The 20559-nt window shown below is 35.1% G+C and overlaps 1 protein-coding gene across 2 annotated transcripts in view; it reads left to right on the forward strand.

The window, feature by feature from the left end:
- Positions 1-20559, forward strand: part of COG6 (component of oligomeric golgi complex 6) — a 103420-nt gene that overhangs the window by 2434 nt on the left and 80427 nt on the right. For both annotated transcript variants that reach the window (XM_032294534.1, XM_032294535.1), the window contains exons 2-4: positions 7170-7313; positions 8589-8660; positions 12937-12995. In XM_032294534.1, the coding sequence (XP_032150425.1) occupies positions 7170-7313; positions 8589-8660; positions 12937-12995 (275 nt within the window). The remainder of the gene's footprint in view (positions 1-7169; positions 7314-8588; positions 8661-12936; positions 12996-20559) is intronic.

Consider the following 20559-nt stretch of genomic DNA (forward strand, 5'->3'; position numbering starts at 1 on the left):
AAACAAATCTCACTCTGTCCTAGGCTAGAGTCCAATGGAGAGAACATGGCTTTACTTCAGCCTTGACCATATTACATTACTCCCCTGCTTAATACTGTAATGATATTGACCTGTGGTCTCAGGTGATCCTCCTGCCACAGTCTCCCAGGTAGCTGGGCCTACAGGCACATGCCACCACACCTGGCTAAGTTTTTGTAGAGATAGGGGTCTCACTATGTTACCCAGGCTGGCCTTAAACTCCTGGCCTCAAGTGATCCTCCCACCTTAACCTCCCAAACTGCTGGGATTACAGATGTAAGCTACCGTGCTGTGTTTTGGAATATCTCTTTTTCATTTGTACTGTTGACATCTTGGTCTAAGCCACTATCAAATCATACTTGGATTATTTTAGTTTTTTCTCTTACCTGCCTCCTTTCTTACACCCCGCTACCATTCATTTTCCTTACAAAGTTGGAATAAGCTTTTATAAATATAAATCCGTATTACATTACTCCCCTGCCTAATATCGTAATAATTTCTCATAGCTTCAGTCATAGCTTCCTTCTATCACTTAGGGCCTTTGTACTCACTGTTCTGTCTGAAGAAGGCTTTGTCCCCATGACTAACTGCCTCCCACTTGGGCCTCAGTTCGAAGTCACCTCAGAGAGGCCTTCCCCTTTAAGCTCTTCCAAGTTCTGCTTCCAGTTATTCAGTTCCTAGCCTGGAGGCTTGCAGTACTTATTCTTAAATAGATCCTTTCAGAGATAGTTAATGTATACATTATATATGTGTAAACTAGGTATATGCAAGTAAGTATGCATGTATATATTCCTTTTAAGTTTTTACCTATTGGTATCATAACTGTTTCTATGCTTTGATGTTTCACCTACTATATGTCAAAGCTCAGACCATGTAAGTGCATACATTTTTTTTTGTAGATGGGTATATCATAATTTATTTAACCAATACCTTAGAGATGGACATTTAAATTATTTCTAGTCTTTGCAATTCCAAACAATTCTGCAATGAATAATCTTGTTTATATAACATTATAAACAAGTAAGTGTGCCTTTATTGTGTCCAGGAAATAAGTATGTTTCAGTAACTTGAAGGTCATTCAATATTTTTTGGATATTTTTTTTTAAATTTGTATTTGGGCTCTGGGGTACATGTGCATGTCCTGCATCCTGCAGGATTGTTGTATAGGTACATACATACCACTTGGTTTGCTGTCTCTCTTCCCTCCCACCATCACCTACATCGGGTGTTTCTCCTGGTGTTATCCCTCCCCATCTTCCCCTCCCCACCCCTGTTGTACCCCCTCCTCTCCCCTTCCCCGACCCTGCCTAGCCCTGTGAGTGTTGTTCCCTTCCCTGTGCCCAAGTGTTCTCATTGTTCATCACCTGCCTATGAGTGAAAACATGTGGTGTTTGGTTTTCTGTTCTTGTGTCAGTTTGCTGAGAATGATGGTTTCTAGGTTCATCCATGTCTCTGCAAAGGACACAAACTCATCATTTTTTATGGCTGCATAGTATTCCATGGTGTATATGTGCCACATTTTTTTTTGTCCAGTCTATCATCGATGGGCATTTGGTTGGTTCCAGGTCTTTGCTATTGTAAACAGTGCCACAATGAACATATGTGTGCATGTGTCTTTATGATAGAACAATTTATAAGCCTTTGGTTATATACCCAGTAATGGGATTGCCGGGTTAAATGGAATTTCTATTTCTAGATCCTTGAGGAATCACCACATTGTCTTCCACAATGGTTGAACTAATTTACACTCCCACCAGCAGTATGAAAGTGTACCTTTTTCTCCACATCCTCTCCAGCATCTGTTGTCTCTAGATTTTTTAATAATTGCCATTCTAACTGGCATGAGATGGTATCTCAATGTAGTTTTGATTTGCATTTCTCTAATGACCAGTGATGATGAGCATTTTTTTGTGTTTGTTGGCCTCATATATGTCTTTTTTTGAAAAGTGTCTGTTCATATCCTTCACCCACTTTTGAATGGGTTTTTTTGTTTTTTTCTTGTAAATGTGCTTTAGTTCTTTGTAGGTTCTGGATATTAGCCCTTTGTCTGATGGGTAGATTGTGAAAATTTTTTCCCATTCTGTTGGTTGCCGGTTTAATGATTGTTTCTTTTGCTGTGCAGAAGCTCTTAAATTTAATTGGGTACCATTTGTCTATTTTGGCTTTTGTTGCCACTGCTTTTGGTGTTTTAGTCATGAAGTCCTTGCCTATGCCTATGTCCTGAATGGTTTTGCCTAGGTTTTCTTCCAGGGTTTTTATGGTGTTAGTTCTTACGTTTAAATCTTTAATCCATCTGGAGTTAATTTTTGTATAAGGTGTAAGGAAGGGGTCCAGTTTCAGCTTCCTGCCTATGACTAGCCAGTTTTCCCAACACCATTTATTAAATAGGGAATCCTTTCCCTATTGCTTGTTTTTGTCCAGTTTGTCAAAGATCAGATGGTTGTAGATGTGTGGCGTTGCTTCCGAGGCCTCTGTTCTGTTCCATTGGTCTATATCTCTGTTTTGGTGCCAGTACCATGCTGTTTTGATTACTATAGCCTTGCAGTGTAGTTTGAAGTAAGGTAATGTGATGCCTCCTGCTTTGTTCTTTTTGCTTAGGGCTGTCTTGGCTATATGTGCTCTCTTTTGGTTCCATATGAAGTTTAAAATGTTTTTTTCCAGTTCTGTGAAGATCAATGGTAGCTTGATGGGGATAGCATTGAATCTATAAATTAATTTGGGCAGTATGGCCATTTTCACGATATTGATTCTTGCTAACCATGAGCGTGGAATGTTTCTTCATCTGTTTGTGTCCTCTCTTATTTCCTTGATCAGTGGTTTGTAGTTCTCCTTGAAGAGATCTTTTACCTCCTTTGTTTTTTGTATTCCTAGGTATTTTATTCTCTTTGTAGCAATGGTAAATGGGAGTTCGCTCTTGATTTGGCTCTCTGTCTATTCTTGGTGTATAGGAATGTTTGTGATTTCTGCACATTGATTTTGTGTCCTGAGACTTTGCTGAAGTTGCTTACCATCTTAAGGAGGTTTTGGGCTGAGATGACGGGGTCTTCTAAATATACGATCATGTCTTCTGCAAATAGGGACAATTGGACTTCTTCTTTTCCTAAATGAATTTCCTTTATTTCTTTTTCTTACCTATATGCTCTGGCTAGAATTTCCAATACTATATTGAATAGGAGTAGTGAGAGAGGGCATCCTTCTCTAGTGCCAGTGTTTAAATGGAATGCTTTTAATTTTTGCCCATTCAGTATGATATTGGCTATGGGTTTGTCGTAAATAGCTTTTATTGTTTTGAGATACGTTCCATCAATACCCAGTTTATTGAGAGTTTTTAGCTTAAAGGTTGTTGAATTTTGTCAAAGGCCTTCTCTGCATCTATTGAGATAATCATGTGGTTTTTGTCTTTGGTTCTGTTTATGTGGTGAATTACATTTATAGATTTGCATATGTTCAACCAGCCTTGCATCCCTGGGATGAAGCCTACTTGATCGTGATGGATAAGCTTTTTGATGTGCTGTTGGATTCTGTTTGCCAGTATTTTATTGAAGATTTTTGCATCAATGTTCCTCATGGATATTGTCCACTAGTTTTCTTTTTCAGTTGTATCTCTGCCAGATTTTGATATCAGGATGATGTTGGTTTCATAGGAAGAGTTAGGGAGGATTCCATCTTTTGGTATTGTTTGGAATAGTTTCAATAGGAATGGTACCAGCTCCTTTGTATGTCTCATAGAATTCACCTGTGAACCCGTCTGGACCTGGCCTTTTTTTTGGTCGTTAGGGTATTAATTGCTGCCTCAACTTCAGACCTTGTTATTGGTCTATTCATGGTTTCAACTTCTTGGCTTAGTCTTCGGAGTATGCAAGTGTCCAGGAATTTATCTATTTCTTCCAGATTTACTGGTTTATGTGCATGGAGTTGTTTGTAGTAATCTCTGATGTTAGTTTGTATTTCCAAGGAATTGGTGGTGATCTCCCCTTTATTGTTTTTTATTGCATCTATTCAATTCTTCTCTCTTTTCCTTTTTATTCACCTAGATGGTGGTCTATTTTGTTGATCTTTTCAAAAAACCAGCTCCTGGGTTTATTGATTTTTTTAAGGGTTTTTTGTGTCTCTGTCTCCTTCAGTTCTGCTCTGATCTTAGTTATTTCTTGTCTTCTGCTTGCTTTTGAGTTTTTTTGATCTTGCTCCTCTAGCTCTTTCAATTTTGATGATAGGGTGTCAATTTTAGATCTTTCCTTGTTTCTCATGTGGGCATTTATTGCTATAAATTTCCCTCTAGACACTGCTTTAAATGTGTCGCATAGGATCTGCTACTTTGTGTCTTCATTCTCATTGGTTTTAAAGAACATTTTTATTTCTGCCATCATTTCATTGTTTATCCATTCATCATTCGGGAGCAAGTTGTTCAGTTTCCATGTGATTGTGTGGTTTTGAGTGCTTTTCTTAATTCTGAATTCTAATTGGATTGTGCTGCGGTCTGAGAGACTGTTATGATTTCCATTCTTTTGCATTTGCTGAGGAGTGATTTGCATCCAATTATGTGGTCAATTTTAGAGTAAGTGCAGTGTGGTGCTAAGAAGAATGTATATTCTGTGGATTTGGGGTGGAGTGTCCTGTAAATATCTTCTAGGTCTGCTTGGTCCAAATCTGTGTTCAAGTCCTGGATATCCTTTTTGACTTGCTGTCTCATTGATCTGTCCAGTACTGTCAGTGGAGTGTTAAAGTCTCCCACTATTATTGTGCAAGAGTCTAAGTCTCTTTGTAGGCCTTTAAGAACTTGCTTTATGGATCTGGGTGCTCCTGCATTGGATGCATAAATATTTAGGATAGTTAGCTCTTCTTGGATAGTTGCATTGAACCTTTTACTATTATATAATGGCCTTCTTTGTTTCTTTTGATCTTTGTTAAAGTCCATTTTATCAGAGACTACGATTGCTACCCCTGCTTTTTTTTTGTTCTCCATTTGCTTGGTAAATCTTCTTCCATCCCTTTATTTTGAGTCTGTGTGAGTCTTTGCATGTGAGATGGGTCTCCTGAATACAGCACACTGATGGGTCTTGACTTTTTATCCAGTTTGCCAGTCTGTGACTTTTGATTAGGGCATTTAGGCCATTTACATTCAACATTCATATTGTTATGTTTGAATTTGATTCTGCCATTTTTGTTACTTGCTGGTTGTTTTGATCATTAATTGACGTGGCTCCTTCATTGTGTCTTTATTCTTTACCATTTGGTACGTTTTTGCAGTGGCTGGTCCTGGTTGTTCCTTTCCCTGTTTAATACTTCCTTCAGTAGCTCCTGTCAGGCAGGTCTTGTGGTGACAAAATCTCTCTGCAATTGCTTGTCTGTAAAGGATTTTATTTCTCCTTCACTTATGAAGCTTAGTTTGGCTGGATATGAAATTCTAGGTTAAAGTTATTTTCTTTAAAGATGTTGAATATTGGCCCCCACTCCCTTCTAGCTTGCAGGGTTTCTGCTGAGAGATCTGCTGTGAGTCTGATGGTCTTTCCTTTGTGGGTGACTGGACCTTTCTCTCTGGCTACCCTTAGGATTTTTTCCTTCATTTCAACCCTGGTGAATCTGACAACTATGTGCCTTGGGGTTGCTCTTCTTGAGGAATATCTTTGTGGTGTTCTCTGTATTTCCTGGATTTGAATGTTGGCCTACCTTGTTAGGTTGGGAACATTCTCTTGGATAATATCTTGAAGAGTGTTTTCCAACTTGGATTCATTCTTCCTGTCACATTCAGGTACGCCGATCATGTGTAGATTAGGTTTTTTCACATAATTCCATAGTTCTTGGAGGCTTTGTTCATTTTTTTTCACTCTTTTTTCTCTAATCTTGCCTTCTCATTTTATTTCATTGATGTGATATTCTATCTCTGATATCCTTTCTTCTCCTTGATCAAATGTTGAAATTTGTGTATGCCTCATGAAGTTCTCATGCTATGTTTTTCAGCTCCATCAAGTTGCTTATGTTCTTCTCTAAGCTGGTTAAAAATTCTAGTTAGCATTTCGTCTAACCTTTTTTCAAGGTTCTTAGTTTCTTTGCATTGGGTTAGAACGTGGCCTTTTCAACTCAGAGAAGTTTGTCATTACCTACCTTCTGAAGCCTGCTTCTGTCAATTTGTCAGATTCATTCTCTTTTTTTGTTCCCTTGATGGTGAGGAGTTGTGATCCCTGGGAGGAGAAGAGGTGTTCTGTTCTTTGATGGTTTCATCCTTTTTGTGTTGGTTTTTTTTTTTTTTTTGCATCTTCGTGAATTTATCTACCTTTAATTTTTGACGTTGGTGATTTCAGGAGTCTCTGAGTGGAATTTTTTTCTATTGAGTTTGTAACTATATCTTTTTCGGCCTGTAGAGGGCGTGGCTGGGCTCTTTCGGGTTCAGTCAGGTTGTTGAGTGGGTGGTCCTTCCCTGGAGTTTGTTTGCAGGTGAGATTGGCCCCGCCTTCCCAATGGCGTCTCTCCTTCCCCAGCTGGATCTTCCTGGTTGGGGTCAATCTGGTGTATTTGCTGCCAAGCTCTCTAGCCAGGGCTTCAGTTTGAGTTCTGTGGAAGAGGGGCCTGCCAGGCCTTATGGTCTGTTTCCCTGCTTTCAACTCTGCCTCCCTCTGTGGGATGGTCCCTCCTGCTGGCGTTAGTCCAAACTCCCGCCCAGGTCCCCGCAACAACTTGGTGCACCCGGCTACGCCGCTGCTCAGATTTGCATTGACTGCCCACGTTGCCCCACTGTCTGGCAGGGCTCTCCTGGACCGGGGGTTGCAGGAGGGATTAGGTAAGCACAGGATCCGAAACGAAGCAGCGAGGGGGTTTAGACCCTCGGTTTGGGGGGGGGGACGCGCCTCCCCACCGTCCGTCTTGATTTGCCCCACAGGCAGCTCTCGCCCTGTGGCTCCTTCCCTGGGCCTAATTTCAGTGCCCTATCAGTCCCACAGAAACGAACCCAGCACCTCTTTTGGAATTGTGAAGTCCTCTAGCCCTCAGCGTCTCATTTGCTGGGCGCTGCATTCCGGTGCTGGCTTCTGTAGGCCATCTCTTTGGATTGTTTAATAAAAAATCATTTGAAAATGATATCATTGCATTTTGTCTTGAGATTTGGGAAACGTTTAAAAATTAGTTTCAGTAACTTTCTTGTGTTACTAATTGTGTAGGAGATGTTAGAAGCTCTCAAGGCACTTTCAACCTTTTTTGTTGAAAATACTCTGCGGACTCGAAGAAATTTACGTGGAGATATTGAGCGTAAAAGTTTAGCCATCAATGAAGAATTTGTAAGCATTTTCAAGGAAGTGAAGGAGGTACGTAAACTCTTTTCACTTAGCTTATATTGAGAACTTACTATATGCCTAGCTCTGTGCTATATATTTTTTTGAATTAGGTTGATATATTTGCTATGTATCATATTATATGTATATACTATGCCTAAATAGAAAACTTAGCTAATGTCTCTTGCTGCATCTGGGTCTTTATTTGTATTAATGGGTAATTTCCACACATATTAGTTCTTAGAAAGTTGTAACATTGTTCTAGAAGATTATCTTAGGAACTTTAGCTTTTTTAACAAAAAAAAATTAACATTTCCCTTAATGGCTTTCCAATAGAAATATCCCACTTTCTTGGATAACAGCTTCTCTATTGGAGATTAATTAGAGTTGAGTTACTTTTATTGTATCCTAAAATATGAAAATTTCAGATTAAGATCAATAGCTTCAATGTATTAATGATTCATCACACTTGTGAGTGTAGTCCACTCACCATAGGGTGAAAATAAATTTTATTTATATCTTATTTATGATGTAATATTTTATTAACTTTTATTAACTGTGTTAATATAATAATATATTTCTGTGAGTTATGAAGTGTTGCACATGGTTTCAATGAGTGTTTAATAAAAATAGATTGCTTTTAACAACTTGGTAGGTTTTTATTGACCGAAGACTAATAATTTAGAAAGTTTTTTTTTTTTTTAATTACATTAGAGATGGAAACTTGCTCTGTTGTCTAGGCTGGAGTGCAGTGGCTGTTCTCAGATATGATCATAGTACACTACAGCCTTGAACTCCTGGGCTCAAGCAATTCTTCCACCTCAGCCTCCAAGTAACTGGGACTGCAGGTGCGTGCCACCATGCCTGGCTGTTTTAAATACCATTTCCTGCTGAAAGGAACAATCTTATCGGTATCAGAAAGCAAAGATGCTATCTGAGACTATTGGATAAATGTCAAAAGGACTTTGGAGCTAATGTGAAGAGGATTCTACTGGCCAAAGATAGGACTATTTGATGGTCAGTAAGAATAACTACAATTGAATAACACTAAGAATAAAGACGTATTCATTTTTACAAAGTATTTGCCATTTTCCTGTGGTCGTATTCTCTAAAAGGAATGGACTGTTTTCTTTATGTTTTTTTCTAACACTAGATGTTATTCGTTTTAATAATTTCCAATTTTAAATATGGGATCTCTTGTCATGCCTTGACAAAAAAAATTTATGAAACTAAAATAAGGATTTAGCTAAGAGAAGAGAATCTACTTTCTGTATCTAAGATGTTTGATGTTACTTTTCTCCTTTTCAGGAACTTGAAAGCATAAGTGAAGATGTTCAAGCAATGAGCAACTGTTGTCAAGATATGACAAGTCGCCTACAGGTATTGTATAATGGCTAGATTTTGGCATAGTTTCTGCTATGAAGTAAACTTTCAGATATTATTAGGTCTACAAAATGTACGTGTATCTAATCCATCATGCCCTGTGGGAAATTTGGATATAAATATAATGCTTATTCTTTAAAATTGTAGATATCTTTGTGTTTCTTTGGATAATGATTTATTAATGTTGTTCAATTAACTTTAGAGTCTTTATATTTTGGTCTAGCTGGTACAGAGCTTACTATGTAGAATTTTGATAAACCTTTCAATACCATAGTATTCTAGAAATCTAGGAGGAATGATTTTTTTAGTAAGAAGTCTTAGGAATAAATATAAAGACCCAACTTACTTCTGACTTATGCATGGCCTAAACCAATTCTGCCAAAATATGTATTATTTTAGGTCTTTTTATTAAAACAATCCTAAGCTTATAATTTGGCTACAGAATCAGCATTTGATTTAATTCCCCTCATTCATCTGATTTTGGAATAGTACATAGAACAGTTTTCTCCTAAGGGCCAATCATGATTATGTCTACTACCTTCACATTTTAACAGCAAGCTTTTATCTCTAAGAGTCTCCTGGAACCATTGGCATCAAATAGTGATTCTCAGAAGAATCATTAATCTATGCATAGTCTGCAGATTAATCACAGGCTACTTGCAGCATCAGTTTTCAGGACTAGTTTATTTCTTGTTTCTCTAAAATTTTGTCTTTTCTGGTCTTATCTAAATTTTGGTATTCTTACTAACCTATCAGATATTATTGGCAGACTTATTGTCTCTTAGTCCAATCTTTAGATATTTGTTAATTTGACAATATTTAAATAATTGTATAATATATACTAATTATTTTTGCCATTTTACATTTTTGGCACATATTTACATTGTTCCTCAGTGGTTGATTTTGTTTTTCCCTTCTTTTTCTTTAACTTTTTTTTTTCCTTTTCTCATCTTTTAGCTTCCATGACTTAATGACTTTTCTCAAATTATACTTTATAAGATTTTCTGTATTGTACTTTGGTGTTTTTTAAGTAATAGTATGCTTTGTTAGATTACTCGGTTTCCGATTTTTAGTGGTAGTATCTCTTATTTTTTAATTTGACTTTAATTATATTTTTATACTTTTCATCATAGTAGTTTTAAATGTAAAAAATCATAGTATTTTTATTCTTTGTGCTATTTTAAAACAGTTTATAAGTATTTTAAATTACAACCCAAGTGTCTCCTTTTGTTTTGTCCTTTGTATTTTCTTTTTTTTTTTTTTTTTTTTTTTTTTTGATATAGAGTCTTGCTCTATCCTCAGTGGTGCGATCTTGGCTCACTACAACCTCCACCTTCTGGGTTCAAGCAATTCTCCTGCATCAGCCTCCCAGATAGCTGGAATTGCAGGCACCTGACACCATGCCCAGCTAATTTTTGTAGTTTTAGTAGAGACGGGATTTCTCCATGTTTTCTAGGCTGGTCTCAAACTCCAGACCTCAAGTGATCTGCCTGCCTCAGCCTCCCAAAGTGCTGGCATTACAGGCATGAGCCACCACGCCTGGCCAGTCCTTTATATTTTCTTTGCACCTACCTCACATCTTATTTTTTCTTCTATGGTGGCATAGGCCTATTTTCATTCTTTTATCAGATCACCTTTATTGAGGAATAATTTATGAATGGTAATAAACTGCATCCATTCAAAGTGTTCAAACTGATAGTTTTGACAGTTTTATACACCTGTGACACCACCATAATCAAGACATATAGAACATTTTCATCACCTACAAGAGTCTCTCATAGGTTTTTAATTGCATATTTAAATTATTTGATACTGCCTATTGTTTACATTCATTTTTTATCCACATATTATTTCTAATAGGAGGTCCCTGATTTTGAAAGTTTTGTTTATCCCTTCAAATTTTGCTTAAAGCTAATTTATTTGGAACTATTGGAATTCTAATAGTATATGCTCATAATATCAACTCTAATGTGTTGAGTTATTTATTCATAAAGAAAGTATTTCTTAGAGTATCTTCACTCTTCCTTTTTCTTATAGAACGTTGTTATAATGATTCATTTAATTATTTAATATTTTCTGAAATGCTTTGACTACGGTACCTTTTAGAAATTGTTAGAAAACATTTAAAATGTAATCAACAGCTTTATATGTGTTATTGTTTATTCCTTTGTGATTTTGCTTGGATAAATTACATTTGGATGCATATGTTTATTATTAATTGAAAAATAATCATCTTTAACATTTATGATAAATGGAAATCAAAGATAATAATCTTCATTAATATTATTAAATATTACTTTGGAATACATACCATAGCTTATAAATGAAGAAATCAAGAAATATGCAAAAAAATTTGTAAATTTTTGTTACGTAACATTGTGTTAAAGTATCATATTTCACTGATTAATAAATGACGTTGATTGTAAGGTGCACCCTCAATAATGACTGGACTAAAAAGCTAGTAATTGTTTTTTGATACTATTCCCTTGTTCATGAAGCATTCTTTTTTGTAATATTCCCTCGTTCATGAAGCATTCTTTTTTTCAGAAATATTAAAATGTAAATATATCTTTGACTTGAGGGGATACTATATTTTAAAAATTGTATAAGGCAGGAATGTACAAGGTTGGAAATGAAACTTTAAAGCTTAAGAAGTATAAGCATTTGAAAAGGTTATTGGCAGTCTAATAATTCTAAAAGATTACATTAGAACTATCATGTTGAACCCCATTCCTTAAAAGTCAGTGAGATAGCCAGGCGTGGTGGCTCACATTTGTACTTTCAGCATTTTGGGATGCTGAGGCAGAAGGATCCTTTACGAACAGACTGGGCAATAAAGCAAGACCCCATCTCTACCCAAAGCTTTTAAAAAGTTAGCCAGACATGGAGGCACATGCCTATAGTTCTAGCTATTCTAGAGGCTTAGGCGGGAGGATTGCTTGGGCCCAGGAGGTCAAGACTGCAGTGACTCAAGATTGAACCACTGTACTCCAGGCTAGACGACAGAGTGAGACCCTGTCTCTTAAAAAAAAACAAAAAAACAAAAAAACAAAAAACAAAACATAATTGATATGTAGAATTATCTAGGTTCAAATCTATTTTCTTAAACAATCTATTTCCTAGGAACTTACACTCAAAATAGCTTCATTTGAGGTGGTGATCTGACTCTGTTATTGACAGGATACCTAAAAAGCAGTAACACAAAGAATTTCTCTCACAGTTTGAAAACTGAGTTTATAGAGGATTAGGCCCCTAAGAACCCAGAACTGGAGGTGTCTAGGTCTGAGGCAGCTCTAGAAAGAAACCTTAGCAGCAGAAGCGTGTTTCTTTATTATGGTGTTCACACATGAAAATGACCCAGTTTCTTCAGGTATTTGCTCTGGTATTTTCTCTTTAACAGGCTGATCTTCTATTTTTTGTTTTTGTTTACTTTACTAGTGACTTAACTTACGCGTCTTTCAGGCTCATTTAATATTCCTTCAAGGCGTGGACCCTATTTCTCTACCTGCCTCATGACTGCTTGCTTCTCTTCTAATTGTTTACTGCCTTATTTTTGTAATATTCCCTGGTTCAGATCTTTGAGAGAGAATCTCATTGGCTACACACTTGTCTTTTTTTTAAAGCCACTTCATGAATGTTTTCTAATCTTTGGAGAAAATCCTTTTTTAATTGACTTTGCGCTCTTGTTCCTTTCAACCCTGGCTTAAGAAAGGGAGCATTGCTTAGAATGAAAGTTGGTTAGGTACAGCCTTGTGTCCTTTAGATGGGACTAGCTCTGATCCTCACCAAAACCTTATATGGCAGGTAGTTTGTGTATTACAACTCTCAAACTTTTACCTCCATCTTACACGTTTCTATTAAGCTCCACACTAGCATTTCAGTGACTTAGTTTACAACCCCATGTAGAGGTCTCGTGGTATCTCAGTTCAACGTGTCCATAAGTGCTGTCATGTCCTTTATTCTTAACTTGTTCTTTCAGTGCTTCTGTTGCACTAAAACACTTCATGAACTATTAAGTTCCTTAGCATCTGGATACCTTTTTGTTTCTTGTAAGCCTTAGCATTATGTGTATATTAAGAATTCTGAGTGTGTTCCTGCTATTAAAGTAGTGGATGAGCCTTGAAACATCTACATATTTCATTTTCTTATGCTTTTCTTTTGAATTTCACAGAGTGATCTCATTTAAGTCTAAATTTCAGTAAGTGGTAGTATTTCTTTTCTAAAATACCATAAAATTGGAATGTACTTATATTCGATATGTTTATAATTTCAGGCAGCAAAGGAGCAGACTCAAGATTTAATAGTAAAAACCACTAAGCTTCAATCTGAAAGGTAAGTTTGTTTTCTTACAGCCACCTTTTCAATAATTTGGAGACTGGATTCAAAGAAAATTATAACTCTAAATCAAAATTAAAGCAGAATAATAAAAAACATGGTTCATAAGGTCCTAAGCTATTATATTGTCCAATAATCACTTAAGCATAAAGGAGCATTAAACTTGATATTGAGGTTAAGAGATTATTTTTTTTTGGAATAGAAGTGATGATGTATTGTTACTGTTTGCTGTGGATTTGAGAAAGGATTGCTTTTTAAAATGTAAATGTTTTCATGTTTTAATAGTTTTATTACTATTTTTTTCGCAATCATTGTCTTTTATTTTTAAGCTAGGATTTATCCTCTCTGGTATAATTAAGACTTAATTGTATCAATTCTCCTCGTAGTTTAAACAATAGGTATACTATTGGTTGATTGAATGAGTGAATAAAGGTGAGTACAGTATGGGTTTGTGTAAAGTGTTGTGTTTAATATTGCTAAAACTCATAGCAATTGTGCTAAAACTTGTTAACCATGCATCTCTCGTGTGTGCACTAGTACAGAGGGGGAGAAGCATTATATTATGATGCAGCATACCTGTCTCCTTCTCAGTAGTTGGGTACATCACTTAAACCTTTTAGTATTCTAGGTATGTCATCAGTAATATGGAGATATTACCACTTTAACTGCTCATTTTGGGGTAGGTGAATATACTATAGTATAGACCACAGGTCATCAAACTATGGCCACAGGCCAAATCCAGCTCACTACCTACTTTTGTAAATCCAGTTTTATTGGAACACAGCTATGGTTGTGTTTACACACTGTCTCTGGCTGCTTTCACCATACTGTAGCAGAGTTGTGTGTTTAGAACAGAGAACATATGTGCCTTACAAAGCCTAAAATATGTACCATCAAGATTTTTACAGAAAAAGCCTGTGACTCGTGATCCAACTGGTGTGTTTTGTAGTTCAGGTCAAGATCAATGGGTTCCCAATTATGATTTACCTATCATTATTATTATTTAAGTAGATCATAACTAGCCTTAAAAAATAAATTAGGATAAAATAAAATAGAAAATAGTTTGGGTAGCTGGGCATGATGGTGGTGCACACCTGAAGTCCCAGCTATTTAGGAGGTTGAGGTGGGAAGATCATTTGAGCCCAGGAGTTCAAGGTTGCAGTGAGCTATGATGCTGCCACTGCACTCCAGCCTGGGTGACAGAGTGTGACCCTGTATCTTAAAAATAAATAAGTAAAAATAATTTGGGTGAATATTATTTTCTGAAGCCTTTCTTTCCATTTCTGGTAATGGTTTTAAATGGTTTAATATTATGGGTCATAGTCAAGAGTTTGAAAAACACTGCCCTAGACCCATGGCAAGTGCATGACCCCCAACTCCTTAGCTTCACATCCATTGATCTTGACATTCTTTTATATTGAGCCCTTAATCCTTCTTAACACAATTCTCTTCAGACTAAGATTGATGAAAGGCAAATTATAAAGAGTACAGAGGTGTAAATTTACTTGTATAAGAGGATATCATGGGTCGTAGGGCTGCAAAGGACTCAGAGATCAACTGGAATGATCCATTGCAGTTAAAATGGTAACAAATGTAACTTACTTTTCTATCTTATAAAAACATGGAGAAAATGTGACATAATCAGCAAAATAAAATATATGTACCAATATTATTTTTAAAATACTATCTTTAATAGCACAAAAGAAGCAAACATTTTCTTTACATATATAGGAAATACATTATTGGATACTTGGAACATGTACCTTGTCTTAGACCTGTGGCTTTCAAACTACAGGTCACTAAACCTTAGGGTTTCTTTGTAAGAAGTAGAAGGATAATAGAGTTTTGGAGGTCAGATTTTCTCACTCTAATTTTAGTTAGAGCAATTTCACTTTTACTCATTTAATATAATAGGATTCCATGTAAGATTTTGTTTGAAAAAAGGGTTTGAAGCAGGAAAATATAAAAATATTGCTCAATTTTTAAGACTAGTTGAAAGATAGAATACCAAATAAAATAGTCTCTTGATTTTATCCTTCGTGCCATAGAAAAATCATAAAAAAAACTAAGTATCAAAACTTTATAAAAGTTTAATCATAATTTCATGCATTTATATCCCCATTTTTTTACTAGCTATTGTCTCTTTCACTAAAATCCACTTTCACTCATTTTGTGGTTTCTACAAGCCAAAATGAGAGCAGGTTGATGTCTTTCTCAGATTTATAGAATTGGAAATTGCCCAGATAGAAATTAATTTTAGGAAGTCTGTCCTTAAATTCTCTTTTATCTTGTCGATATTGTCATCCTGTATTTTATAGCTGGATAAACAGTTGTACCCTCACATTGGTGGTTAATTACTTGATGTTGACCTGTAAGTCAGTTTCTAGTACTTTTCAGAGCACCTTCAATCCAATCCTTTTATGTTTAACGTTTAATCAAAGACTTGAGAGTATATATAGACAACTTACTTGGAAAATTGTTAATGACACAAAGTATGCAATGTTAAGTGTAAGGTGTCAACAGAATCAAGCTCTTAAGAAAAAACGGGGCTGGGCAAGAGGGTGAATAGAATTATAAAAGGCTCAAAAAATGATGTAGGTTAAGAAAAATCAGAATTGTTTATTTAGAAGTGTAGGACTAAGAGGGACATGATGGCTGTCTTCAAATATTTGGTGTTCTTTCCCGTTTAAAAAAGGGCTAAATTTTATTATGTATTGCTGCTGAGTTTGAACTACGTTTTAAAGGAGAAATCTACCAGTGGCAAATTTTGACTTATGATAAGCAAGAATTTTCTGTCCCTTAGGATTTGAACAACTAGTTCTTCAAAGCTTTTTTGTTTAAATCACTGGAAATATTTAGTCTGATATTAGGTGTCATTGGAGCTATCTTTTATTTCAGTTTTCCTTTCTAATCTTTTATGTTACCATTCCTGTATCCCACACCTTATCCCAGTAAACATAAGAACCACCAAGGAGCTTGATAAAATGGTAAGTTTTGGCCTCCTCCTCAGAGAATCTGACTGAAAAAAGTAAACAATTATGTTTTTTGATTAATGACTCAGTAAATCTTGATTCAGGCTCAGGATTCTGCCCTTTTAACAGTATCCAGGTATTTTTATGCAACGGTCCAGAGACTATAGTTTGAAAGGCCTGGCCTTAGACAAAATATTATTCATATTTTAATTTCTTTTGTGTTATGTCCCTCTCCCCCCACCTTAATTCTGTCATCTCCTTGAAAACACATGTTAACTTTTTAAAAGTTAATCTTTTTTTTGAGATAATTATAGATTCACATGCAGTTGTAAGAAATAATACAGAGATCCAAGGTAGTCTTTACCTTGTTTCTGCCAAAGGTAACATTTTACAGAGCTATACTATGGTACCACAGCTAGGATAATTACCTTGATACAATCTACCTGTCTTATTCAGATTTTGCAGTTTTACTTGACCTCGCTGGTGTGTGTATATATTTTTATAGATTTTATTTTATCATGTGTAGATTCCTGAATGCACCACCATAGTCAGGATATAGTACAGTTCCATCACCACAAATAACTCTCCTGTGGGTGGGTAGACAGTGGTGAGAAAAGTTGTAGACTAAGCCCATGTGAGGGACGGTTGACCCTGCAAAGCAGCCAGCTCTGTGAGGAAAGGCAATGTTAAATTTTTTTATCAGAATTAAGCCTGTGCCTTCACCATAAAATTAGATTGCATTTTATATTATAACAGTTCTTTTGAAAGAAAAGCTTTCTAGAAAAACATTCCCTATTAGAAACCATGACGTGAATTCTTAGGTTAATGCTGAACACAAAAACAAGCATTATTTTAATGAAAATTGCGACTAAAACCAAGATAACAGATCAGCAATCCTGTATGCAAAGCTTATTTAAACTTTTCCTGTTCTCAATTGAATGCTTTTGTTTTCGTCTTTAGTGTAATGTGTATTACAGCTGTTTACAATTGTTGATTTGATTGTCTTTTTTTCTCCTAAACCATGAACTCCTTGAGAACAGTGACAATTTCTTATGCTCTTTTTTTGTATTTGCAGTGCCTGGTATTTTACAGATTCAATAAGTAATTTTTGAGTAAATGAATATGAAAGCAACTATAAGGTCAGGAAAGGAATATAAAGTGAAAACTGAAAAATAAGCATTGTATATTGAAGCTTGTAATATGGGGCTCTAAATAATGTATACAGGAGACAATATTAGAACATTGTGCTTCTGTTCATGTATTCTCAAAACTAAGCAAGGTTTATATTTATTATTTTAGTAAGCCTATGGAAGTGTTTTGGGCTGATATGCTTTTGGGAAGTGAAAATTCATGACATTCTAGTATCCCAAGAGCTATAGATATGATGTGCCAAGTGAACATTTGTGTGAATATATTTTAGGAAAATTGCATATCAGAAATTATGATAACCGGTCTGTAGGGGCTGGCAGGGAGTTGTTTTTTCATTTTAAAATATTATCTTTTTAAGAAGAAACTTCATTAAACACAAAGATAGCTTTAGAAATAGAAATACTGTGGGATTACTTGAGTAATATATTCTTACTCAGACAAATGTATAAATGATATGAATATTTTCCGAACTGGGTTGGAAGGAAGTCGGTCATCAGGACAGCTGAGATGCTCTAATTGATAAAGCTCAATGTAGCATTTTCTTCACAGGACTGTAGGTTAGCATTTCCCTTTAATATTTCATTGGTAGTCAGAAGATGGGTTTTACTGATGATCAGGAAAGGCTATATGTACATGAACATACCTTTGTATTTTTAAAATACTACTGAAATCACTATTATATTTTTATTATCTCTTATAAGATTTATCTCTGGACTCAGAAAAATAATCTCTGGAGAATGTTTATGTGTGTATATTTTTTTAAGTTCAATATGTGAAAATGTAAAGAATATAGGAATTAAGACAAAAACCTGAATTTTAATCAAAACCTTGGGTAAGAGATTATTAGATTTTTTATTTTGTACTGTTATTTCTTAACTTCCCTTAGCCTAAGTTTTTATGTCTGAAAGAAGGAAGGGAAAAATATCTATGCCACGGGGTTTTTGAGATGACTAAATGTTTTATGTAAGTTGCTGAACACGTTGCACGACATACATTAAAGAATGTTACCCCTCCCTTCTCCTCCCCTTTTATTGCACAAAGAAATCTATGTTACACATCTTATTTCTGCTTTTGCTCTGGCTACTAGGAAGCTTAGAACTATTTTGCGCTTAATTGCAATAGCTTTCCTCAGCTGTATTATTTACTTTCTCAGCCTTTCCCTTTATTTCTTACTATTTTAGTTTTTAATAGTTTTAATTAACTTTAATTACTTTGTAACTACATTAACTCAGGTTTTGAAATTGATGGCATAAAAATATAAAACTTTGTCTTGGATAGATGGTTTTATATTGCATGGAAAAATACATTACAGAAGCATTACCTAATAAAAGGTTAGGGGAAGGCAGGGGAACATCACATCTCCTTCCTTCTTTCTTCTCTCTCATTTGTACATTGTAGCAATATCTGAACAATCCAAAAGAAGGTATTACCAGTGACATGCTGGGTTCTAGCTCAGACAAGCTATAATAATTTTATTTCAGTCACATATATTGGACTGGAAATGAAAATTTGAGGTTAAGGCATAGTATGGCTTATACCTTTCTTGTGATTATGATGAACATGCTCTAAGGGAAACAGTATCAGGAAAAATTTGGAAATAATCTTTGGAAGTAAGTATTTCAAAAATTGGGTTTGGAGATGGATGGATTTTTTTTTTAATGAAAATTTTGTCTGATTGAATTTCCCCCATCAATACAAAAGAACTTTTTTCCCTTTCTTTTTTTTTTTTTTTTTTTTTTTGTGGGCACACTTCATTTAAAGTGGCTATTGCTGTTTATTTCCTGATTTAACTACATTTATCAACTAGATAGACTTTTTCTACATTCTCGTTCATTCTACCTAGAATTCCATTTCCCAAAATTCATTTGTTGAAAACTCATTTGTCCTTTAAGGTACCATCTGTCGTTTATGCCCATCATATATTTCAGAATATTTTACAAAATTTCAGAATTTTAGGCTATTGTGTGTGTATGTGTGTGTCACACATGCATGTACATGTTCCTTGAGAATGTATATATGTATGTACATATATATGTTTCAAAGAAAGTCTTTCTTACTTTGAAAAATACTTCAGCTTATATGAAATTTATTCCACTTTTGTACTTCACAGTTTTATTATCTGGCTGTTTTCCATGTTCACCCAGGAACCTTTACTCAGTCACCAGAAAAAAAAAATTAGTTTCTTCTTTATACTCCCACAACACATTATTCTTCTAAAATATCAGTGACATTCTGCACAGAAATAGAAAAAAATCTTAAAATTCATACAGAAATGCAAAAGAACCTGGATAATCAAAGCAATCTTGAGCAAAAAGAAGAAAGCTGGAGGCATTATACACTACCTGACTTCAAAATATACTACAAAACAGCATGGTACTGGTGTAAAAACATGTAGACCAATGGGACAGATTAGAGAGCCCAGAAATAAATTCATGCATTTACACCCAACAGATTTTCAAAAAAGGCACCAAGAACACACACTGGGGAAAAGACAGTGTCTTCAGTAAGTGGTGTTGGAAAGACTAGGTAGCTACATAAAGAAGAATGAAACTAGACCCTTACCTCTCACCGTATATAAATATAAACTCTAAATGGATTAAAGAGTAAAATATACAACCCCAAATTATATAACTACCAGAAAAAATATAGGAGAATTGTTTCATGAAATTGCACTGGGGCAAAGATTTTTTAAATATCGAAAGCACAGGTAACAAAGCAAAAATAAGATGAATATTAAGGTAACTTTCAGATATCAGTAATAGGATGATTAACAACATATTTAAATCTGTTTAGACTCAATTGGGTGATTTATCATTTGAAATAAACAGAACTTTGCTGCCACCTGGAGGATTTTTCCTTGTAAGTGTCTTTATTCAGTAGGAGCATTCAACTTTGAATTTAAAACCTCCCATCCCAAAGGTGCAAATCAAACAGAGATGGGAGATGCATTGTTCCATCTATACAAATAGTGTTTATGTTTTTTTTAATTCTTATTTGAGTTTTATTTAATTGTGGAATATTACTATCCTCTGATAATTACTAGTGAAATACTTTTATAATTTTATTTGTTTTCAGTTCTGAGATACAGAAACCAGGAATGTTGAGTTTCTGTTCAAGTAGTTCATATTGCTAACTGGCCTGTAGGTATTGATACTGATTCTGGTCAGTCCCATAGGTCCTTGACTGTGCCTTTTTCTAACTCTCAGCTAGTTTAGGTAGGTTGGATTCAGAAAATATAATTTAAGAGGTTTTTTTATTACTATGTTTTGTAGAAAAAGTGGAGAAGACCAAAGTCGATAAGTGATTTTAGCAATTTATGGATAATTAACAAAGCTCTTCTCTTTCCAACGTAAAATAAACTAATTTGATTTTTGATATGTACTTCATGTGAAAACTTTAAAGGCTTAGGAATTGTTTTAGTGACTGAAAAGAAATTGGTT

This window comes from Sapajus apella, unplaced genomic scaffold, assembly GCF_009761245.1.
Source record: "Sapajus apella isolate SASKATOON/1434 unplaced genomic scaffold, GSC_monkey_1.0 scaffold32, whole genome shotgun sequence".
Classification (NCBI taxonomy): Eukaryota; Metazoa; Chordata; class Mammalia; order Primates; family Cebidae; genus Sapajus; species Sapajus apella.